General features: G+C 29.1%; 1 protein-coding gene across 1 annotated transcript in view; it reads right to left on the bottom strand.

Moving 5' to 3' along the window:
• Nucleotides 1-16228, bottom strand: part of LOC107436771 (uncharacterized) — a 61868-nt gene extending 45640 nt beyond the window's left edge. Inside the window, exon 1 of the mRNA XM_043043329.3 lies at nucleotides 15000-16228. Coding sequence (XP_042899263.1) covers nucleotides 15000-15497 — 498 coding nt within the window. The 5' untranslated portion in view covers nucleotides 15498-16228. The remainder of the gene's footprint in view (nucleotides 1-14999) is intronic.
• Nucleotides 16229-24446: the final 8218 nt, after the last annotated feature.

Raw genomic sequence — 24446 nt, forward strand, 5'->3', positions numbered from 1 at the left:
CGTACTAAACATTTTAATAACAAATTATTCATAAAAGCAACTCCATTGCCTGCTTACCTCATTGCTCAACCAAAACTGTTCAAAAATTCCAGATGAATGGGATAGGGGCCGCTTCGCGGCCCAGGTGCCCAGTAAAATCTAAACACTAGGACTAGGAATAACAAATTCACCTCTGTACCATATAAACATGCCAGAGACAAAAATCCACTCTCACTGGAACAATACGAAATAATTATATTATTTGCATATTGTCTTGATTTTTAACTACGATTTTAAATCTCGAAAAATTTGAAAATCTACTTCTTTAAAAAGGCGGACCAGCTGGTTGCCGGAGGTGGCTAATAACCGTTTATCGATCGAATTAATATAAATAACTGTTTATCGATAAGATTTTAAAAACTAAAAGATGTGTTGCAGGGTCAAAATTTAAATGAGAAGATACAAAAAATTTCAACACATTGTAAACACTTTTTTTTTTGTTGAAAATAATATCTAAAATAGTTACAGAAGCTCTTGTTTCGAACAGCATTTGGTTTAAAATTTTTTAAGTTAATCACTTTGAAGTTAGGTTTTTTCAATTTAAATAACATTCATAACATAATTTAATGCTAATTAAAATAATGGTCACACAGAGCTAGTTAAATTGTTCTATTTCTTAATTACGACGCTATTTGTGATTTAGATTAAGAATTCTTGCAGAGAAGCCAACTTGCTCCGAGCAACAAATAAATATTTTCGAGTGGTAATCTTTTATGAATGATTCTTTGTTTAGTAAATTTGATTTGTAGGGTTTTTACTTACCACTACTTCTAAATAATTTAAAGGCTTATCTTGTACGCCACTATCTCTTATCTAAGCCAATAGCATCAGTTGCCCTAGGGCAGATTACAGATTAACCCGTTTTGTCCCGACTTTATATATTGAAATGATACAAGAAGTGGTTTTATGGAAAATGTGGTATAATATATTAGCGAAAGTAATTGGTTTTTCTACTGTTAGGGCATTCAAAAAGTACTTGCCCCTTTTAATCCTAGATCTAGTCAGAAATAACTAAATCATTGTGGTATCTGAGAATCTTTTAATTCACCCAGATAAATTTTCTCGCTCCTTGAATATTTTGATTTTACCCATTGTTTTAAGTCTAATTTCACTTATAATTATAAAAATTTGAAAATATCAATTTAATGTTTTAGTAAGCAAGCTTTCTATACATAAATATTGCTTCAAACAATGTCTTCGTCAAAAATTTTGTGTAAAGCATGTGCCGAACCAATTCTGGAAGACTCAGATGGATTAACATGCAAAGGTGAATGCAATTCTGTTTTTCATTTTCAATGTGGTGGTTTCGCTGAAAGAGCTTTTAGAAGACTTACTGTTGATAAAAAACAAAAGTGGACCTGCGCACAATGTTCAAAATCACAGGAAAATCCAACGAAAATAAAAAGTGCAACTAGCCCAGACATTCTCGAGGATATCTTACAGCAAAATAAAGACCTAAAAGAGTTAATAACTAACAAATTCAATGACTTAACCCGTTCAATTGAATTCAACAGTGAAGTAATTCAAGAGTTGAAAAATTCTATCACAGAGCTACAGAACGTAAACAAAACTTTACAAGCAAAAAATGATCAGCTAACTAGAGAAAGCACAGAAATAAAGAAGGAACTGAATGAACTAAAAGAAGCAGTTATTGAACTCAAGCAATATTCCCGAAGATCCAACTTTGAAATAAGTAACTTACCCGAATGTGAAAATGAAGACATACAACAAGTAATATCCCAGATTGATAATGTTGCGAATACTAATATATCCGAAAATCTGATCACCGCTCACAGAGTCCCCAGCTTTAACCCTTTCGCGCCGACTGTCACAAATACGTGACAGCAAAAAACCGTATCAATCAGATTAAGAAGATAAAACTGGTAATCAAAGTATTTCTTTAGCAGTTTATTTGTAGGCGGAGTTATAATTTTTTGATTTATTTAATTCACCATTACTTTGTTCAAAATAAAACTATTTAGTTATACTTTGAATTAACATTGATTATATATATGATTAAACTAACAATAATTAAAATAAAAGCAAAGTAAGTCTGTCAAATTAGTAACGACTACATTTAAGTTACCGTTTTTTATTTAATTGCAACTTGATTCTGATTTTGTACGAATGCTTTTCTGAATCACCCGTCCCCAAGGGGTTAATAAAGATAAACCTAAACCCATCATCGTTCAAGTTAAATCCAAATCTGTACGTGATGAGCTCTTAAAGAAACTGAGAAATCGTAAACTTTCAACCTGCGAAGTCAACTCCAGATTCACTGAAATGCCTGTTTACTTCAATGAACATTTGACTCCCGAACTGAAGCATCTATTTTATCTTTCACGTAAGGCTAAATCTGAAAAGGGATTCAAGTTTTGTTGGGTTCGTGATGGTAAAATATTCCTGAGAAAAGATGAATCGTCCAAAATAATACGTGTGAAATCATCTCAAGACCTTAATACTCCATCCAACTGAAGAAACATTTTTATCTGTGCCGGACTGCCTAAAAATTGAAAATTTGGACGATTTAAAGTTTTTTATTACCTCAACCTGTAAGTTAAACATTAATATTTTACATATAAATATTAGAAGTTTAAGAGCCAACTTTGATAATTTTATTTCACATATTTCTAGCATGATTGAAAATATAAGTGTCATAATTATGTCGGAAATTTGGATTTACCAAAATGAAACTAATTTTTACTCAATAGATGGTTATAATTCATTCTTTAATTGCAGAAATAATAATCGCTCTGGAGGTGTTTGTGTTTTTATTAAAAAATGTCTTGATATTTCAGAGTTAGCTATACATTTTGTTTCCGCAGAATCTATATTACTTTATTGCAAATCTTTAGATTTATTATTTCTATCTTTATATAGATCTCATGATTTTACTGTTGATTTTTTTAATACTGAACTTAAAGTAATAATCTCTAAGCTTAAATATCCTAATATAATACTGATGGGTGATATAAATATTGATATTCTAAGTGATGATTTTATTACTCATGAATATATTAATTTATTATGCCAATTTGGATTTCAAAATTACATAGACAAACCAACTAGAGTAAATTCCTCATCAACTTGCATTGATCATGTCTTCGTAAAAACAAATAAATTTTCAATCAAATCCGGAATATTCATAAATGACATAAGCGATCACTATCCAACCTTTTGCAGTGTTCATTACGATGAGGTAAATAAAATTAAGGAAGCTGAAAATAAAATTTCAATCAACTATAATAAGCTCAATAATTATCTGTCAAATTACAAATTTAATTACAATCCTCAAGATTCTCTTGATCAACAATATCGAAGTTTTGTTTTCAAACTCAATAATTTAAAAAATAATTTTAAATATAAGCATAAATCAAACAAAAAAGCCAAAAATAACTGGATGACTAATAATATCTTGATTTTAATTCGAAGAAAGGAAAAACTATTCAAAAAAACTAGAAAATATCCATGGGATATTATTTACAAAACAGCATATAACACTATAGTTTCTGAGCTTAAGAACTTAATTAAAACAGCAAAATCAGAATATTTCAAATTCAAATTTTTAAATTGTGATTCAAATAAACAAAAATGGGATCTTGTAAATGGTATTATTGGTAATCAGAGAAAATCACTTACTTTACCTGATATTTTAAACGACTATGAATCTTCTGATCAATTCAATAAATCATTTGCAAATGCCTACAATACCTCAAACCCAAATTTAAACAGTTTGCAAATATATATGTCACCAAGTTTAACCTCGTTTGTTTTCCTAGAATTGAATGATTGTGAAGTACTTCACTTAATAAATTCTCTTTCTAATAAAAACTCCTTTGACTATGACGGTATTAATGTAAAATTAATTAAACTATTTGCTCTCAATAATATAAATTTTATAACTAATTTCATCAATACCTCAATCAAGTCATCCATATTTCCAACTTCTTTAAAAAGAGCAACCATAACTCCTATTTTTAAAACCGGCGATAAAAACTGCCTATCAAACTATAGACCAATTTCAATATTACCTGTTTTTTCCAAAATCATTGAAAAAGCTCTAGCTGATAAAATGTACAATTATTTAAAACATACAAATTTTTTCTCTGTTAATCAACATGGATTTATTAAAGGCAAAAGTACAGAAAAAGCTCTTTTGGAATTTTCAAAATTTATTCATAATAGTATTGCCGAAAATAAGACAACAGTAGCTATATTTCTTGATATATCAAAAGCTTTCGATAATGTCAATCACAATCTTTTAATTAAAAAATTAGAATTTGCTGGTTTCAGAGGAATTATGTTAAATTGGTTTGTTTCATATCTTTCAAACAGAGAACATAGAGTTAAAATCCGAAGTAATTTTAGTAATTATATTTTTTCAAACCGTGGTGTTCCTCAAGGATCTATTCTAGGACCCTTATTGTTTATTATATTCATCAATGACTTTTGTCAACTCAAACTTTTTGGTAAGATAATAACGTATGCTGATGATTCCGTAATTTTGTATTCTTGCACTGATTTAAATCAACTAATTTTTCAAATTCAATCTGATTTGCGCATAATTTCAAAATGGTTTACAATAAATGACTTAAATTTAAATCTAAATAAAACTAAATATATTTATTTCAGTTTAAGAAAATCAGAATTTAACTTAAATTTAAAATTTCACTCTCTCTCCTGCAAAAGTACTAATGAAAATTGTCAATGCTATATTCTACAATCTGTAAACAATATCAAATATTTAGGACTATATATCGATTCTAATTTAAAATGGAAAACACATATTAACAATTTAGTTAAAAAATTGCGTTTCGTTTTAGTTAAATTTTATCACCTTAAGAATAAAATTCATTTTAATTTTGTGAAAGCACTCTATTACTCCAGGTTTTATTCTTTAATTAATTATGGTGCGATAATATATGGCGGTGAATATAAAACTAATTTACTTCCCTTAATCTCAGTTCAGAATAAATGCTTCAAGATTATTAATTCTCTAAATATAAATAATTCAAGTGTAACTACTACCAATATATATACAAGAATTAACCTATTACCATTTCGCCATAATGTATTTTTTCGTATTTTACTCTATTTACACAACAATAAATTAATATGCAAATTAAAAACTAATGTGTCTGAAAGGAGACCAACTGAAATGTATGAGATTCCCTTCTTTACAAAAGAAATTTCACGAAAACAGTTTTTTTACTTAGCACCTAAATTATATAATAAATTACCATTTCAGTTGCAAAACATCAAAATATATTCTTCTTTTAAGCGTGCTTTATTTCAATTTGTGATGAACATTGACGATTTAGATCTCTATTTTTCACTTTAAAGGAAGCATTTGATTTTTTATACCAGTCTTGTGCCAATCCAAACGAATTTCTTATGTTACCTTTGTTATTTTTTTATTTATTTATTTATTTTTTTATATATATAGTTTCATGCATTTTTTTTGTTTTCTATTATTACAGTGTTCAACAATATATGACGTCTTTTGATGAGCAAAATAATTTATGATTGTATTTTTTTTTTTTTTTTTTTTTTTTTTTTTTTTTTAAATTTCTATTTTAAATTTATTGTATTACTTTTCTTTGTCGCCTGGACAGGATTTTCCTCTTGACGACGAATATATATTCTTTGTATTTATGTGTTTTTGTTCTCAATAAAGTTATATTTGTTTGTTAAAAAAAAAAAAAAAATGAAAATTCTCAAAAAAGTTTCCCACCACAATGAATGTCTTTGAAAAAAGGAACTGTCCTAAATATATGATGCTGGGCGTTAACTGGTTAAGAGGTTTGGTGTCAGTCGTCGTCTTCGTTTTCTATTAAAGCTTCTTCAAAATAACACGTATGTTATTGCCTTAAGTTAAAATTCAATTTTACTACCACTTGGAAAAATCCCCCTCGAAAGGATTAAATATTGGCAGGCATGCATATAGCTTTGATATTTCGTGCATATAGGTTATTCACTATGGAATCGATTTCCATTAACAGGGTTATGCGGATAACATAGAATCTATTATTTTGACAATTATAAGACTTTTTTTTAAATAAATAAAAAACTCAATAAAAATTGGTTCATTGTGAAACAGACAGTTGGAAACAATAGTGGTATTGCCTTTTAAGTAAAGGACAAATACATTTCTCTGGTAATATATATATATATATATATATATATATATATATATATATATATATATATATATATATATATATATATATATATATATATATATATATATGGGTGATTCTTTTTAAACATGACAATTCGGACCAAAACATTTCTTCACATTTAAAGCCTTCAGAATTAAAGCCTTTTTTTGTATACTTCTTTAGTTACACTTATTAATATCTTGCAGGCAGCAGGGTAGTTTATTGACATTTGCTCGAGAAAAAAATAAAAAATAGAAATTCACCAAATCTTGAATGCCAGGAAAATGACACATTAGCTTAGAAGTTTAAAAAACAGTCATTTTAAGTTAATAGTAAGTAACTCAACTTAAGCCTTTATGTTAGATGGACCATAAATTGCTTAAATTAATTATTTTTATCCACTGTAGAAAGAATCAAAAATATTTTTGTTGCTGATACGTACAGAATAAAATTGTGTATAATAGTCAATCACTAAATAAATAAATAACTTAGATTACATCCAAGCATATTACAATCATACATAAACTTGGTATTAGGTTAATATTTGCTTTCCTCCTTTACAGTATTAGCAGTTAAGAAGAATTTCTGGTAACACTTCAATGTCCTGGCATTCACAAGCCAGGAAAATGACAGCCAGGATAATGACAAATTCGCCATTTTATAGCACATAACTTTAATTTAATATTTTGGCCTAAGACGTTTATATTCTGTAGAAAACAATAGGATTTCTTAAAATAACTCAGATAAATCTATGTAGTTTACGTTATTAATGATTTCAAGAAGTCAGGAAAATGACAACACAAAAACCTACTCACATTGAAAAAGTTTTGAAATAGATTTTGAACCAGAAAATTGGTTCTGTATTCATACAACAAGACATGTTCATATAGGAGGGTATCTAAGTATCTAATCAATCTATTAACATAAGATATTGATTGCTGGCTCTATCTATTTTGGTTATAAACCACTAAATAAAAGTAGCCAGGAAAATGACAGATTTTCTTGGGACAAACAAATTACTGACAGAAAAAATTATTTTAAACGAAGTTTTTGTAAATAATACCCTATGCGTATATTCTAGAAATGCTTACACCGGTTGAGATAAAAAAAATTAAATATTGAAAAATTTATAGGAAGTTTTGAAGCTAGTTATTATTGGAAATATTGTTTGTGACATGCCAGAAACATGAAATTTTGAAGTTCAATTAAATTTTTTAACTTTACAAAACAGTCAATGCTATTGCAAAGTCATTTTAAAATGCTAACAGCAGTGCTATATATATATATATATATATATATATATATATATATATATATATATATATATATATATATATATATATAATATATATATATATATATATATATATATATATATATATATATATATATATATAATATATATATATATATATATATATATATATATATATAATATATATATATATATATATATATATATATATATATATATATAATATATATATATATATATATATATATATATATATATATATATATATATATATATATATATATATATATATATATATATATATATATATAAATAAATACAAGAAAACACGAAGAAAGTTAAGAAAAACAATAAGTTTCATTTATTGCGCATAAGCTACAAGTAAACAGAACTCATTAGATAAGCTCAAAAAGAAGATAAAACGAAGAAAAATTATAGACATATGAAGAAAAAAAAAAGGGGGGGGAGAAAATAATAAGTAAAAAAATAACAAACAACAGTTTTAAAAAAAAAGGATTAAACTTTTGCGGATATAATCGTGTGGGCTGATGAAAAGATTATATCTTTTTTTCCCGGTTTTTTTAACACGTTCACGCCGGGGTGACCCACCGGTGGGTCACGCTTGATTTTCTCATCTTGGCAGCGCACCGGAGTAAAAACAGGTAACAATAAATTTCATTTTTTAGTTTTCTTCCGGGAATGATAAAAATCCATAACTACCAATTGTTTTTAACGGATGCAATTTTTATATTGAATTGCTTCTTCGCCGTGATAAATTTCCTTACAGTGAATTGTTATTGTTGAAAATAGATTAACTCCTCCCGAATATTATCTAATATTGAAATAGTTCTTCTACCAGTATTTTCTCTTTTCCCGGCGTGAACGTGTTAAATAAAATTTCAACCTTTTTTTTTTCTTCTTTCTTTTTTTTTAATTGTTTGTTATTTTTTTACTTATTATTCCCCCCCCCCTTTTTTTTCATATGTCTATAATTTTTCTTTGTTTTATCTTCTTTTTGAGCTTATATATATATATATACACATATACTTAAACAAATAATTTCTTGCAAAAAAAGGGGTTTTTTAATTAAAGAAAAATGTGTTTTAGTAAAAATCATTAGAATTTCTTTTGCGCACGATATGTTGAAATCAACTTAAATATTCCATTAAATGTAATATAAAAATCGCGTGATGAATTTTGAAGTGTGCTTTTTTTTCATTCCTTTTTTTGAGAAAAAGTAATGTGTTATCTTAGCCGTCAGAATCACTGATTGTTTTAAAAAGCATCGCTTGACAAAAATCATTAAAAATATTTACTATTTAAACAGCTTTTGAAACAATGAATAGTTTTTCTGATTGTTATAAATTCTAAGTATAAAATTTAAATATTAGACTGTAAATTTTGTTTAAGCATATCTCAAACGCATTTCAAATTATGATTTAATAATGATACTGATGTTTTATACGTGCAGCATCCACTTACAATGTAGACTTGTATGTTTGCTTAAATATAGAAAGTGATTTTTGTTTCTTTTATTATTCGTTAATGTTTAAGAGAAAAATTATCACTTAAGTTTCGAGAAATTTTTCAACTACTTTTTAATCAGCAGTACAAGTTTTATCAGAACACGTATTAAAAGTTAGAATGTATAAACAAGACTGTATCCGTAGTTGGAAGATACTAACATTAATAAATCTTGGAAAACCAGGGGGGGCACTATTTCTTGTAAAAACAAGCTAGTAATAAAATGATTTTACTACTACAGTACAGAACCCGTTATCCGGAAATCAGCAAACCGGAAAACCAAAAAACCGGAGCGAAATTCGATAAATTTTCCCGCCATTTTCAAAAAAACTTTTTTTTCCCTTATAAGATTTTAGGATTTTTCTTTCTTTTTTTAAAGATGTTTACCTTACCATCATTTTGGAAATAATCATTAGTGTATTACTCCATCGATTTTTCTTCTTTTTAAGATTATTTCCAAAAATTTTTTTTTACTTACTTGGGTTTAACAATAAAAAAAAACGGCTTGTTGCAGCGATTCAGAAAACCGGAAAAATCAGTTATCCGGAATAGCGATGGTCCCGATCGTTCCGGATAATCGGTTCCCTACTGTATTTTTTTTAGTACAAGCAGCCTTGCCTGTTACAATTGCACATAAGAAATAGAATAAAAAATAATAGATAAGGAGAATAGAATAGAATAAAATAAAATATAAAATAATAGCTAATTATAATAAAAATAAAATTAATAGCTAAAACCAGCTAATTTTATCTATCATAACATATTAAATGTAATAATATTTGCAGTTTAAATCTAGACTATGCATTTTTAAAGGTATATATAACAGAAAGACATATCCAATGGGGAAAAAAAAAAAAACATGTGGTACCACTTTTTTTACGTAAGTCAGAGATGCCGACTGCTCCGAACACGCCAAAATAATAAAAAAAAACGGTAAATAGCTGCGAAGTAAATTTTGCAAATATTTGACTATATTTGCTTGCTTTTTAATGGGTATTGCATGAGATGACGCGATTAACCTAAAGTGGTGAATTATATAAGCTTATTAGTTATTTAGAAATAGTGGTGGATAAAAATCTACTAAATTGAATTTATTAAACTAAGAATCACAATTGATAAACTACCACTTTAAAATATAGATTTCCTGTCCGGAGCAAGTTGGCATTTTTGGTAAGTGTTTCTTGTGTAATGACAATTTTCATCACTTAGCATTAATCGGCTAATTTAATTTTGCAATTATTCGAAGCATATTCTGCTTTCCAAAAAAGCTTTAAGCCAGGTAATAGAAAGAAAAAAAAAACGTTCGTGACGGATATTAAATGGTCGCAGTTTGACAATTGTGTCAGTTCTTCCCAAAACAATTCTAATTTAAAAAAAATCAGAAGTCGTAAAACATTTTAATTGAAATTACATTACATTAAAACTGCCGTGCAATTGAAAAACCAACCTAAATTTCATAATTGAGATTTTTATATAAATTTATGGTTGAATTAAATTTATATCACACAATAACATAAATTTATATCATTAATGCAGGTACTTTAATAAATTGAAAAACGGTAGCCAGTTTACTTTGAATTATAGGCAAAAGTTTTAATTAAAATTAAAACTAGCAAAATAATTAACTTGTATTTTTCACTTCAATATGAAAATAACACAGCAAACAATTTTATAATTAATTACTATTATATTTTTTTGTTAACATAACGTGATAATTTAAATATCCTGTTTCATCCAAAAATAAAAGAAAAATGGCATAACACTCTTGTTACTATTTTAACTAATTTACCAGTAAAAGTTCTCAAAATACTCTGCAGGAAAATGACTGAAAACTTTGTCAGGATCTCAGATGAATGTTATTAATGATAAATTTCTATGTTTGTAACAATCGATACGTAGCGGTGCTCACGAATACTTCAGAGAGAAAAACGACACAAATCGAATGTTTTTACTACCAGTCTTTTATTCCATAAATATTAATTTTGAATAAAATGATTTTGTGATAATTAACAGAGATGCCAACTTGCTCCGCACAGCAAATATATATTTTAAAGTGGTAGTTTATCAATTGTGATTCTTGGTTTAATAAATTAATCTTAGTAGATTTTTATCCACCACTATTTCTAAATAATTCATAGGTTCATATAATTCACCTTCTTGTAGTTCTTATGTCATGATATACCTTTTAAAAAGCAAGCAAAAATAGTCAAATATTTGAAACGTTTACTTTAGTTATTTACTGTTTTTTTATTAATTATTATTTTGGCGTGTCCCGAGTTGGCATCTCTGCCTTACGAACACACTCATGACTCGCCTGTCCTGAAAGGGTTAAAAGTGGTAAATAAAATTTGTAAAAGTCATAAAGGTATCGCTTTTCTATAAATATTTTTGTATCTCTAATTTAAAGTTTTTTTCCTGTACTGCTACTATTACGATTTTAATTCAAGAGTTTGAAACTAAGAGAATTGTTGTTTTTATTATAATATAATTCTGCCCTACATTTGAAGATTAAGTTATTTAGAAAGGTGGCCTAATCTTATTAACCGCTTTACAATTATTATTTTTGTGCAAATAATATTAATATACTGCTATAAATGACAGTTAAAGAGATCTATTAAATGATTTAGAACTTAACGATCAGCTTCATGCACAATGAGATGCAAGTAAAAATAGTATTTAATGTATCACCCCGATAAATGTTATTTTTAAAAAATGTTTATTTAGAAAAATTTACTTTTGTTCTCCAATGGATCTAAATATTTATCATACTAATAGATAGTAATATTTGGGTGTAGGAAGTGAAGGGAAAAGCCTTTTAGTACATATAAGTTAAGTGAATAATTTTAACTATAGCAAAAAAGCTGTTTGCTTGTAAACAACAATTATTACCAGCGAACAGGAGGCTTAGCCCCCTAGTAATTTTAATTAACATTCACTTTTAATTAGCAATGCTAAATTTAATAAAGCGCTGCGTATTGCAGCTTGTTTTTATTCTTAATATTTTGATCCATATATTTCATAAATTATTTTCAATTAAAAAGACTGGTACCTTAATTATTTCATTTTTAATGGTTGTTTGGAGGAACTAAGCATTCGTTTTCTCAAAATTGCAACATGAGCATCTGTATTGATTATTTAAGTACTATCTATATTTTGGTCTAAAATTATTTTGAAAGTCAAGTGGCGGCTAACATTACGAAAAATCAAATCGGTCTAAGCATAAATGCCCTACTTCTTTTTTCATAATGGTATATTAGGTCTACCAGAAAAATATCAAATTATACTAACCCTTTGACTACTAACGGGGCTCATTTGTCCCAACAAATGTTTAAAAATTACTAATGGACATATGTATCCCACCATTAAGTACGGCCGGGACATATATGTCCCAGCCTCTAAATTGATAACCACTTGTCAGAAAAATCTCAAATACTAAATTTGCCTTATTTGTGACCTATTTTGTCCTTTTGAATAATAAACGGGACAGAAAAATCATTTTTATAAAATTCGTGGTCAAAGGGCTAAGTATAAATGCCCTACTACTTTTTTCATGAAGGTATCAGGTCTATCGGAATCTAATTTATATTGTCTATGCATAAATGCTCTACTACTTTTTTCATAAAGCTATAAAATCTACCGGAAAGTTCTGCATGCGAAAGAACGAGCTCCATTATACAAGCATGCAAAAGGTGCTTTTATGTACAAAAGTAATAAGGCATTTACACTTAAATGTGTATTATAGATGTACCGCTTAGTTATATCGTATATTTTAGAATATGTTACATATGTATGCACATGCTAACATATTTTAAGTTATAATTATTACTTATTCTAAGTTAGAATTTTTAGTTAGAATATGTATGCACATGCTCTTTAACTTCATATATGCTATGTCTCTTTAAGCTAGAACATTACCGTTGAGTTAAAAGGTAAAGAGCCTAACATTTTCTTTTATAACAGAACCTTTTGCATTACCGTAAAATGCAGCTTGTACTTTCGAGGACAGAATTTTCCGTTAAATGTAATAATTTTTAAATCACAACAAAATTTTGCTTTTTTTGCAACTGTAGTTGTGACTGAGTTTCAGCAGTAAATTTTTTGAAATATTTTTTTTTTTCGTTCCTTAGTTTTTTGCAATATTTCAAACATTTTTGACATTATTTGAAATAGAAGCGAGGTGAAATAATTTTCACTATTTCCACTAAAAAGTTCTTTTCCCTGAGTAAGGTGCTCACCATGCATCCAATGTTTACATTAACCCTTTAAGGGGCGATGGAATAAAAATCCCACTTATTTTTGACAATAATATAAACTACTAAACTTTTAGTTTTTGACTTTTAAACAACACGGTTTTTAATTATTCACTTTTTATTTTGAAAATTATTCACTTAAAGCTTCAATTTTGATCCGTTAATTGCTTTAATTTTGATATATCTACGATAACTAGAATTCTCTTAACTACATTTTTTATCAATATTTTTGTCCCTAAAAGGGTGAAACTTGGTTGTAGCTGAAGATTTACAAGACTACTGAAAAAATTTTAAATTAGCTTTTATTTGATTTAAATTTAGATTTCATTCCTCTAAATCAAAAATTTTTCGTGGCTATCTAGATTTAGCTCATATTTTCTACCACTTTAAAAAAAGATTTTCAGACAGTGAGAAACCGGTTAAACCAATTCTAAAAGTAAAAAATTATAAAATAATTGAAAACAATCTTTAACACGTTCACGCCGGGGTGAACCACCGTTGGGTCACGCTAGATTGTCTCATCGAGCGGCGCACCGGAGTAAAAACTGGTAACAAATAAATTTCATTTTTCAGTTTTTTTCCGGGAATAATAAAAATCCATAACTACCAATTGTTTTGAACGGATGCAATTTTTATATTGAATTGCTTCTTCGCCGTGATAAATTTCCTTACAGTGAATTGTTATTGTTGAGAATAGATTAACTCCTCCCGAATATTATCTAATATTGAAATAGTTCTTCTACCAGTATTTTCTCTTGTCTGTCCCGCTTTCAGGCGCAACACCCGGCGTGAACATGTTAAGAAACAAAAATTAAGCTCCTTCCAGATAACATTTCTACCATGCTTGTAAATAACAGCGGTAAAAAAGTTAGAACTAACAGTAAAAAAATGCAGAATAAAGCGTATAAGTTAAATAGCACCTCAATACGTTTATTAAATAGTAGAAGTTATTTTAGATTTAAGTAAAACATCGGGACGGATTCTAGATTGTTCATACATTTCCTTGAAACAGCCAAATGAATTACTTGGAAGCTATGTGTATGTAAAGTATTTCTTATCAGTTCCCAAAGAAGATGACTTTCGTGATGTTCATCATTATAGCTAAAAACATATTTTTATTTCAGAGCTGCTAACTCGGAATCTACTCACAGAAATAACTAGATGAAAAAATTAATAATCTCTCAAAAGCAGAATTCCTCAATAATACAGATAAAAAAAAATTACCCAACTAGGATTCTTTTAAATTCAACCAATATTGAATTGATTACCAGGATTTTTAGTTCAATATTTTTAAATTATTTATATGTAGTGTGTTGGGTCTAAATAATTTCTTCAATGAGTTTCATTAATCCAAAAACAAACTTTGCTAAAAAGGGTTACAGAAGCTACCTGAAATGTCCAAGTAAAAGATATAATACAGAAATTAGTTTAATTTAGATTAGACAGAGTAGCCAAATCGGAAGTTCTAGCCATCCACATTATTTTAAGTGGTAGTTCAATAATAATTAAGTGTAAGTTGTAGTTCAATAACAATTAAGTAAATAAAGGTTTTTAAAATTTCACCATCACCGAAAGACAATATTGCTTGCTTTTCTAACATTTTAGGTATATCTTTCAATTATTTATATATTATGGCGAATGGAATCTTTCGAAATTAAATATTAAATAATGTTTTCTGCAATCATTTTAAATAAACAGGAAAATTTTTAACTAAATACTGAAAAAGTTGGCAGGTCTGTTGTAAGATATGGAAAACAAAAGAAAACTCACTCTTTTTCGCAGTTCTGACGTAGAAGAAAGATCTCCAGAGGTTGCCCTAAGTTCTCGACAATGCAGAACAGGCAAAATGCCATTCCAGAACATAGGCTGATAAAGTACCTCTTTCCATTTACAACACACTTGTGCCAGGACTGTTCTGTCAATAGATGGTAGGTAGAAGAAAAATTTGGACAAAAAAGCCGAATCTTTCCAAAGTTCTTCCAAATTGCCAGGCCTATTAGCCAATAGTTCTGCAATTCGCTCGCATTGTTTGTTCTGATTCCTCTGGTGTTGCCTTTTCACACCTTCCAACATCCAACTGGTCAACTGACCACTCTTGGAGGGTGTATTATTTGTTGTCTGCTGCTGCTGGACGCTGGGAGGGGTGGACGAAGCGGACGGATTATTGGGAGTTGCGGACGAGGACCCCCTGCTGCGAACGGTGAGCCCGTTGAAGCGGCGGCTGAGCTCGGCCGCTGCTCGCTTCGTAAAGCTCACCTCGGCAGTCATATTTCAAGACGGCACATAAAAATTATCGTCCATATGAAAATTTTATTGTCCATAAAAGACATGCTATTCTAGTCCCATCAATTGCAATGTATTTACTGAGCGTTGCACTCAGTCTGCTGCTCATGTGTGCAAAATACGAATCTTGCTTATTCCAAGCTTAACAAAAGGATCTTTACAACGCTAGGTATGAAACAGAATTTCCAGATTTCATAATATCACAAGTGAAGAATGATTTATACGTCAAATGTTGATAAGGTTATCACATTTAATTTCTTCTATGTGATTGCCGGAGTTGAGTTTAAAACTAAGCACAATGTCGTCAAAGATACCTCATGTTGACCATTCAATTTATATACCAATGGCTTCTCTGTGGAATTTGTTTTTGAGACTTAAAGGAATTAAATTAAAGGAAGCATCCCTTTACAGGAAACTGTTCATTATTATGAGTCCCAAAAGTGTCGTGACATATCTTCAGTTCCATTAGTCTTGTCGAAGTTAAAACTCCGACTAGAGACAGGGAAATTCTATCTCTGGCACTTTACCAACCAGCACGCACCGGTCAGCCTGTACTTTTCCCGCAGGCGATATGCTAATCAATAAACTTTTCTGCTTCACGCTGGGGCTGTGGCACAAATTCCATGGAACGTTCATCACGTTCCTCTAGGCAGCTCTCTGGTGCGGACCGCAGCAGTGTTCGAAATCGCGCCCCCCTACGGCGATCGATATGGACTGCACCACTCCATAAGCGGGAGTTTAGCCGAGTGTAGAGGGAGGGGCGCCACCTAAGAATGATTACGATTTTGTTTTTATATTCATTCAAACATATCTTTCTTGGAAGGGTTGCTAGGGTGGGTGACTATTTTCGGAAGGGGCAAAACGTTGATGGAATGTTATAACAATTGTCATTAAAGAAAGAATGTAATAAAAAGTGCCCTAATGCAAATTTCTCGACCACTTTAATTTGGAATAGGACTTGGTCAGGCTCTTTTTAATGGATGCAGTTAACCACTAATTGCATTTCATGATATTAAATATCTTGTTCTTTAATCATAAAGATTGATCACATCGTTTAATTATAACAGAAAGCTGAAAAGGTTAATGTCATTAATTATAGAAGAGAATCACAATCATAATTGCCTTTAAGACTTTTATGCAAATTTGAATTAAATACTCAAAGTAAGGAAGTTATTTCAAGAAATTTTTCGTTATATATATATATATATATATATATATATATATATATATATATATATATATATATATATATATATATATATATATATATATATATATATATATATATATATATTGAGGGCATACATACTTACTTTAGGGACACAATATCTTTTTTTTTTAATTTAAATGTTATATACGTATTAACTACAAATGTATTTATATATTATGCAAAAAATTAATTTGCAGAGTGTTAATTATGGTTAAATATTTAAAACAATTGAAATATTTTTTTTTTAAATTTCATTTTATATTAGGTTTCTTAAAAACTCATAAATTTTTTTCGCAAAAGTGATTGTATGAAAAATCAATAAAAATAACTATTTAAAACAATTGTTAACATTTAGTTTTAAGTAGCTATTTTGAATCCATTATAGTAATTGCATATTTTGACAGGATGCAGTTTTACATAAAAATTACTCAAAAAATATATATTATACTATAACTTGTTTACAATTTAAAAATTTTAAAACGATAACTCAAATCTTCAAATCAAAGCTTAATCTTTTAACTTATATCAAAACTAAATCTTTTGCCAAAATTTTGTAACGCAAGTTCAAAATAACATCAATAAAGAAGCTCAATAATAACATTAAAATTATAATATTTGAAACTAATGTTGTTCTACCGCATTCTCATTGAATATTTTGATTGAAATATCCGTTTACAACATCGGCTTAATGACAAACATTTGACTTATCATGATTACATTTGCAAAAAGGATAATAATTATAGCCACAAAGAAACGATAAATATAGAGTGTTTCTACTCTAACGATTAAAATTAAGTTACGACGCGTCTTTCCTTTCAAATAAATGGCAACATTCTCGTCTGAACGGTATTAGCGCCACGTTACAGTGAAAAGCTTAACTTCTAATTAGATTGGTAAGATTATCGTTTTAATTTATTAATTTTAATCGATTTTTTGAAATTCTTCGTAATCGTTTGGTTATTTGTTTTATTTAGTTCTATAAGATGCTTAAAAATTAATTCTTTAATAATGACTCGTGTTAATGAAGATTAAAGTACATTTTGTAAAGTAAATTAGGATTTATTTTAAATCTTTAATTTCTTACCGTTTTTCGGGCTTTTATATTTATTTCAATAGTAAATAAAACACATATTTATGTGGATTACATTCTCCATTATTCCTTTTAATTAAAATGATAAATTATAAAAACTATCAATCTAGAATTGTTCTTTTCTCTGTTTGTAGTTTGCATTTATCACATGAAAGAATGAAATATAAAAAAATATGACAGAAAAATTAGTGACGTAAAATAGAACTAAAATCTAAGATTTGGAGCTGTCTAGAAAATTTTATGTTTTTACACAAATTTATAATATAAAATCAGTTGCAAAGTAATTTTTGTCTAAAATCAAACCATGAAAATTAAATTACCATTATTGTTGGAAACCAAACCACAGAATATATAATTGACCAAACTACTCAAAAACAAAATGCCTGCCCCAGCTTGCTCCAAAATGCTGGTTTTCCCAAAATTATGTCAAGTTGTTCCAAATAAGCAAAAAGTGCAATGGCACAACTTGACACAAAATTTGTGCAAAAGAACCAGCCTTATTAAATGTACCATAATTTGAAGGGAAAAAAAATTGTGTAGAAAAGGCCGGAATAACTATCTATAAACGCTTTGGGCTTACTATAGAATCGTCGCAAATAGAGAGCATCAAAAAGTACTTAAAATTAGCAATACAAGACGTGATAACATTATATTTGAAATATCGAAATTAGAAAAAAGAAGTTAAATAGGCCTATCGTAAAACAATGTGGAATCATATTAAAATCAAAGCACCCCAAAAGTGTTTTTCGAAGAAATCGTTACTCGTTTCTCTAACTCGAAATTCTCGTGTTGTAATTACATATTATTAATTTAAAATGTCAGAATTTGAAAAACCACATGGAAAAGACTTGAAAAAAATAAGGAAGAACTCAGGGATTTATGAAGGGATCATCACGAATTGAATATCTTAAAATATGATATAAAAAACTAAAAAAAATTCGCGTGTCTTAACAATATCATATTAAAAATTTGGCGATTTGAAAAACCATGTTAAAATGTCCACACAAAAAAAAAAAAAAAAAAAAACTGCAAGTAACTACCGAAAAAAATAATAATCGTCAAACGAGGTGGATTTACGATTGAAATTTCTGCAATTCGAAAACGTCAAAATGTGAAAACTAAAATTCGAAATTCGCGTGTCCTAATGACATCGTATTAAAAATATCGGGTTTTCAAAAAAACATGAAATCTCCGAAAAATGGTACATAACTGGCGGAAAAAATAATCATCATCAAACGACGTGGATTTATGAAGAAATGGCTGCAATTCGAGTGGGTCAAAAAGTAAAAATTGAAATTCAAAATTAGTAATGACATCGTATTAAAACTATCGGAACCTGAAAAACCATGTAAAAATGTCCAAAAAACTAAGTAACTACCGAAAAAAAAATTATCATCAAAATACGTGGATTTACGAAGAAATTGCTACAATTCGAGTGCGTCAAGAAGCAAAAATTGAAATTCAAAATTAATGTGTTGTAATGATATCGTATTAAAAATATCGGAACCTAAAAAACCACGTGAAAATCTCCAAAAAACTGTAAGTAACTGCCCAAAAAAAATTTATCATCAAACGAGGTGGATTTACGCTGTAATTGCTGCAAATCGTGTGCTTCAAAAAGTGAAACTCAAAATTAGCGTATCATAAATTACTTCATATTAAAAATATCAGTATTTGAGAAACCAAGTAAGAATCACCGAAAAACGATACATAACAAACAAAAAAGAAAGCGTGTATTTAGGAGGAAATCGGCTAGCACTGACAGTTTTTCTTTTCTTTTTCAAATATATTATTTAAAATACACGTTTAAATGCATGTTTAAATACTATTTAAGCCTTTTTTGTAGATTTCATTTTTGCAAGACACTCATTTGATTAAATTTTTTCAGTTACATATTTATTTAGGTAATTCTTTGTGTTTCTGTTTCAACCTTTCTATTTAATATCTATTTAATTTTCTCCCGAGTTCTGTTAAATATAATATAAAATGCAATTTTGTATGCTCGCAAATGTAATTTTACAAGCACTTTATTGCTCCGATTATTAAAACTATTCTCTCAGATCTGCTCTAAAAATCAAATTTACTCGCTCCAAAACATAAATTTTCTATTCCAAAATGGTTATGCTACTGTTCAGCCATGTAAATTGAATTTTGACCATTGGAACGCGAAATAAAAAAAATCCTCAATATCTGCATATCAAAGCAAACGATTTCCTTTAACGACGAGATAAAAACAAATAATGATGACGATTTCTGTTAAGCCCGAAATTTTCTCGGGATAATAATTAACTCCAAAATATATGAGCTCGATATAACTTAGGATAATCACGGAAGTGGTTATCCTAAGTTATCGTATGAATAATCATATGAATAAATAGAATTTATTCATACGATCTACGCATTTCGTACAATAAATTCCTTTGACTAGCGCCTGTTGAATGCTGAAAATTCGCTTTACTCTAAATTTGTTTTATGTTATGTATTTATAATAGGTTTAAATCATTGAAAGCTAATAATTAATTATTTATTAAATTATTTGTATTACTTATAAAGGGTAAACGAAGATAATGAACAAATTGGTGTTGTTTAACACTGCGCAATCAATTGAAAAACATATACCAAAATAATTAAAAAATTTAAAATAATTTCAATTTTTTTTAATATTTATAATTTTTTCTGACTTTACATTATCAGTGTGAGAAAAACACGTTTTCAGATCTTAAGTTCACTGAAATAAAGATTATACTAGATATTCTCGGTCTATATTTGTCCCAAAAAAGCTATGTTTTCGATCTCGGATTGAGCATGATAGTTATGATTACATTAACCACAATCATGCCATTTTATTGCAATTAAAGTTAACCTTACATTGTTTAGGTTTATAGAAACTTCTAAAAATTTATATATTAACGAAATACATTATTAGATTAAGAAAACACGTTTCTAGAATTTCAAACCACTGAATTAATGATTGTTGCTGAAAAGAGAAAAATTTTTAACTTGTTTTTGCAAGGAAAAAATATCCGTGATTACCAAGATTAGTTAATAGTTATTTTTTACCTAAGAAAACTGTTTCGTGTATACAGGGTGGTGCTCAAATATATGCGTCAAAAATGTAAAGGTAGGTAGAGGGGACATAAATAAGCATATTTCGTATAGGATTGTGTGTGCAGTATTGAGCCGGTAGGGAGCGCTGATGACTGCGGCGTATAAAAGCTCTTGCTAGCTGGATTCCCCACACGGATCTCAAACAGCATGCATCGTTTCAGGAATGTGGAGCTTGCCGACGTGCATTTCATGTACGGGAGTTGCACAAGGAAACGAATTAGCTGCTCAGAGGATGTACAGGGAGCGTTAGAAATCACCTGGACGCTGTCTACGGCCAGCATCGGATAGGACGGGGTGGACCAGTTCCCTGGCCACCGTGTTCTCCTGATTTAACCTGCTTGGTTTTTTTCTTTTGGGGTCATATTAAAAGCCTGGTGTACGAGAGTCCCATCAAGAAGATCTTGTTGCCCGCTTGTCTGTTACTGCTTTACATGTGCTCGACATGCCTAACTTCTTTTCTAATGTACGCCGTTCCATGCGCCGTCGCTGTGAATCTTGTATCGATGTTGGTGACTGCTCTTTTGAGCACCTCTTGTAAACTGTTGATAAATTTTTATTTTCTTTTGTCTTTACTTGTCTTTTCAGTTTCCTCTGATTCATACTGCTTTACAAGCTAGTGCTTTAATGTGCCATTACCGCACACTCATTCCTATCCGAAATATAACTATATATGTACCCTCTACCTACCTTTACATTTTTGACACATATTTTAGGACCACCCTGTATATTGTGTTATACCTTATAAGCCTTGGTAGTCAAATGGTTTTACTGCCAGCTTCTTCTTCTTAATGGGGCCAAACAGTCCTAAATTAGTCTCTGAAAAGTATGCTTCTGATTGCGAACTTTCATGTTAATATAGCTTACCTTAACTTTCCCAAGAAACTAAAGAACTTTTTTTTTTCAAATTTTTTTTTTATTATGTAAATTATTTAGGTTTATAGAAACACTTTTCAAAAGCTTACATTAGAGAAATTAATTTATTAATTTGGTACTGTCTCTCCCTTCTATACGATTCCTCTTATTTACTTGTTCTTAAGGTCATATATTTGTCTTAAGTGTTATTTTCAAATGAGCAGGCAACTGTATATGTATGTATACAAACTTATATGTTCATTATAAACTCGTACATTAGAGCAGCGATGGCTCAGGGCATAGAGCGCTCGCCTTCCAATGAGACGAACCAGGTTCGAATCCCAGTCGATACGAATTCCGCATCCGGCTTGCACCGACCACAGTGCTGACGCGGAATATACTCAGTGGTTGACGGATCATAGGTTAGGCTAACCGTGAACGTTCTCGTGGTCTTCCTCTCCATGTAACGCAAATGTGGGTTAGTGCCATCAAGAAGTCCTCCACGAAGGCAAATTTCTCCCAATACTCGATCCACGAGTTCCCTTGTCTTCTAGATTAGATTCAAAATTACAAACCCATAAAAAATTGGGTCGGCTGTTCAACGACAGTTAAAAAAGCAAAAAAAAAAAAAAAAAAAAAAAACCTCGTACATTCAGTCAAAAAAATAAACTAACAAAAAACAACCTTTTGAAGAAAAAAAAATCTGTAGTTTTCCGAACAAAACTAATTTCAAATTTGCAGTCCCCACACCTGAAATAGGTTGAACCAATTACTTGTATAAATCCAACGAAATATTCGTTCCTCAATGCAATTTATTTTCGTGCGTGCAATTAATGAAACTGATGTTAAATGAAACAAACAACACTGATATTAACCTTAAATAATTAAAAACAAAATGCTCCAAACGTTATCCTTTAAACGTTTAGTTTATATAACTCACTGGCGTATGAAATTTATCGTGAGAAAACAAATTAAAAAAATTGAAGATAAATAGTTCCAATAATTAACTGTACAAATTATTTTGAATTTTTCTTTTCTATTAACTTCATTACTGAGACATCAAATTGATTGTCTTTTAATATTTTTGTCACGCCATTTGTTTGATACAGTCAAGACAAATTACTCTTCGGTTTTAAGCACTAGTAACTGTTAATAAAATATCCGAAAAACTGTTAAAGACTCATTATATTTAATTAAATAAGTGTTTTCAAGACAACCTCTAACCCAACACGCATTAATAGTAACCGCAGTAATTAAGTTAAACTCTTTAGCTTAATCGGTTTTTGGTATATTAAATTTGAAAAATTGTTCTAGAATTATCTTTTATCCACTTTATTCCTTTATAAGTTCAACAGCATAATATTGTAAGCATTTAGATTATTAATGACAAGTTTATTTTAATAAAATCAGAAAATGGACTGTTTTTCGTTGAAATGGACTTTTGAAATTTTTAAAGCTTAAGTAAAAGTATACACAATTAGAATTTTCATTCTAAAATTATGTTAAAATAACAGGCAGCAGCCTGTCCATCCGATTAGCCGTAAACTTTACGGTTAAGAACGTTTCTTACCTTTACGGTTTTAATAGTTTACAACTAGTATGGTTATAAAACCAGGAATACAAAACAATACAGCTTTTTAACTATTTACAACGAGTATGGTTTCAAACCCGTAAAAAAAGATATTTAATTGGACAAAGGAGCTGGGCTTTTGGTTAGGTAATGGGCATTGGAGCAGGGCCGCCTCGAAAGAAGGAGGAGTTACATTGGAGAGTACTGGACACACTGGAAAGTTTTCATATGTTGAAGGGAATTTTGTGACGTCAGTGCTGGGACTCGAAATTTTTCGGTCAGGAGACTGACAGATTAGCCCGTCTAGGCTATAATATGCGTGCAATTGCAAGGAACTTCATTAATAGCTTTATTAGGTGGGCTTAGTTGGTGTAATAAAATTCTGGTTAATTAACCGTATTAGGTTAAAGCAGTTAATAAACGGTTTTTCTCTAATTACCATCTTATGTATGATTATTTGTCTGTTTTGTTTATACATGGTAAAATAACAGTTAAATAAATTGTTATTTAACCATTTTTTCCGAGAAATTTCTAGCAGTGTATAAGCAATTTTATTTGTAGACAAAATGCTATAAGCAATGGTACAATTTCATAGTTTTAATAATCGAAAAATTTTGGTTGTGTTATTTGACCCATTAATGCTCGGTCACTGAAATTGGCCAATGCTGGATGTTCCAAAATATTCGACCAGCAAATTTAGAGGATTGATAAATAGCATGAAAAGGATAACAACATACTATAACAGAACACAGTACAAAACTATAAAAAACTCACTAACTATCTACATTCTGACTACATAAGTAAAGTTTATAAAGTCATATGAGTGAAGTTTCTAGATTAAGCAAATTAATTTTTTATTCTCAAAATTCTTTAAAAAAAATTTAAAAAATAAATATTTTTCATGTCATATTTTAAAAGTTATAGTTATTTAAAAATTTTACCGATGTGCTATAATTTAGGTAAGATTCAAACAAATTAGGCATTTTTGAAAATTAAAATAATTTTTTTTAAATCAGTTTTTTTAATTCAAAAAATTACTTTTAACAAATAAACGTTAAAAACCATAATATTAACGTTAAAAACCATAAAAAGTATTTTTCGAAA

The sequence above is a fragment of the Parasteatoda tepidariorum genome, chromosome 9, assembly GCF_982258835.1.
Source record: "Parasteatoda tepidariorum strain Cologne lab strain chromosome 9, Ptep-v5.0, whole genome shotgun sequence".
Classification (NCBI taxonomy): Eukaryota; Metazoa; Arthropoda; class Arachnida; order Araneae; family Theridiidae; genus Parasteatoda; species Parasteatoda tepidariorum.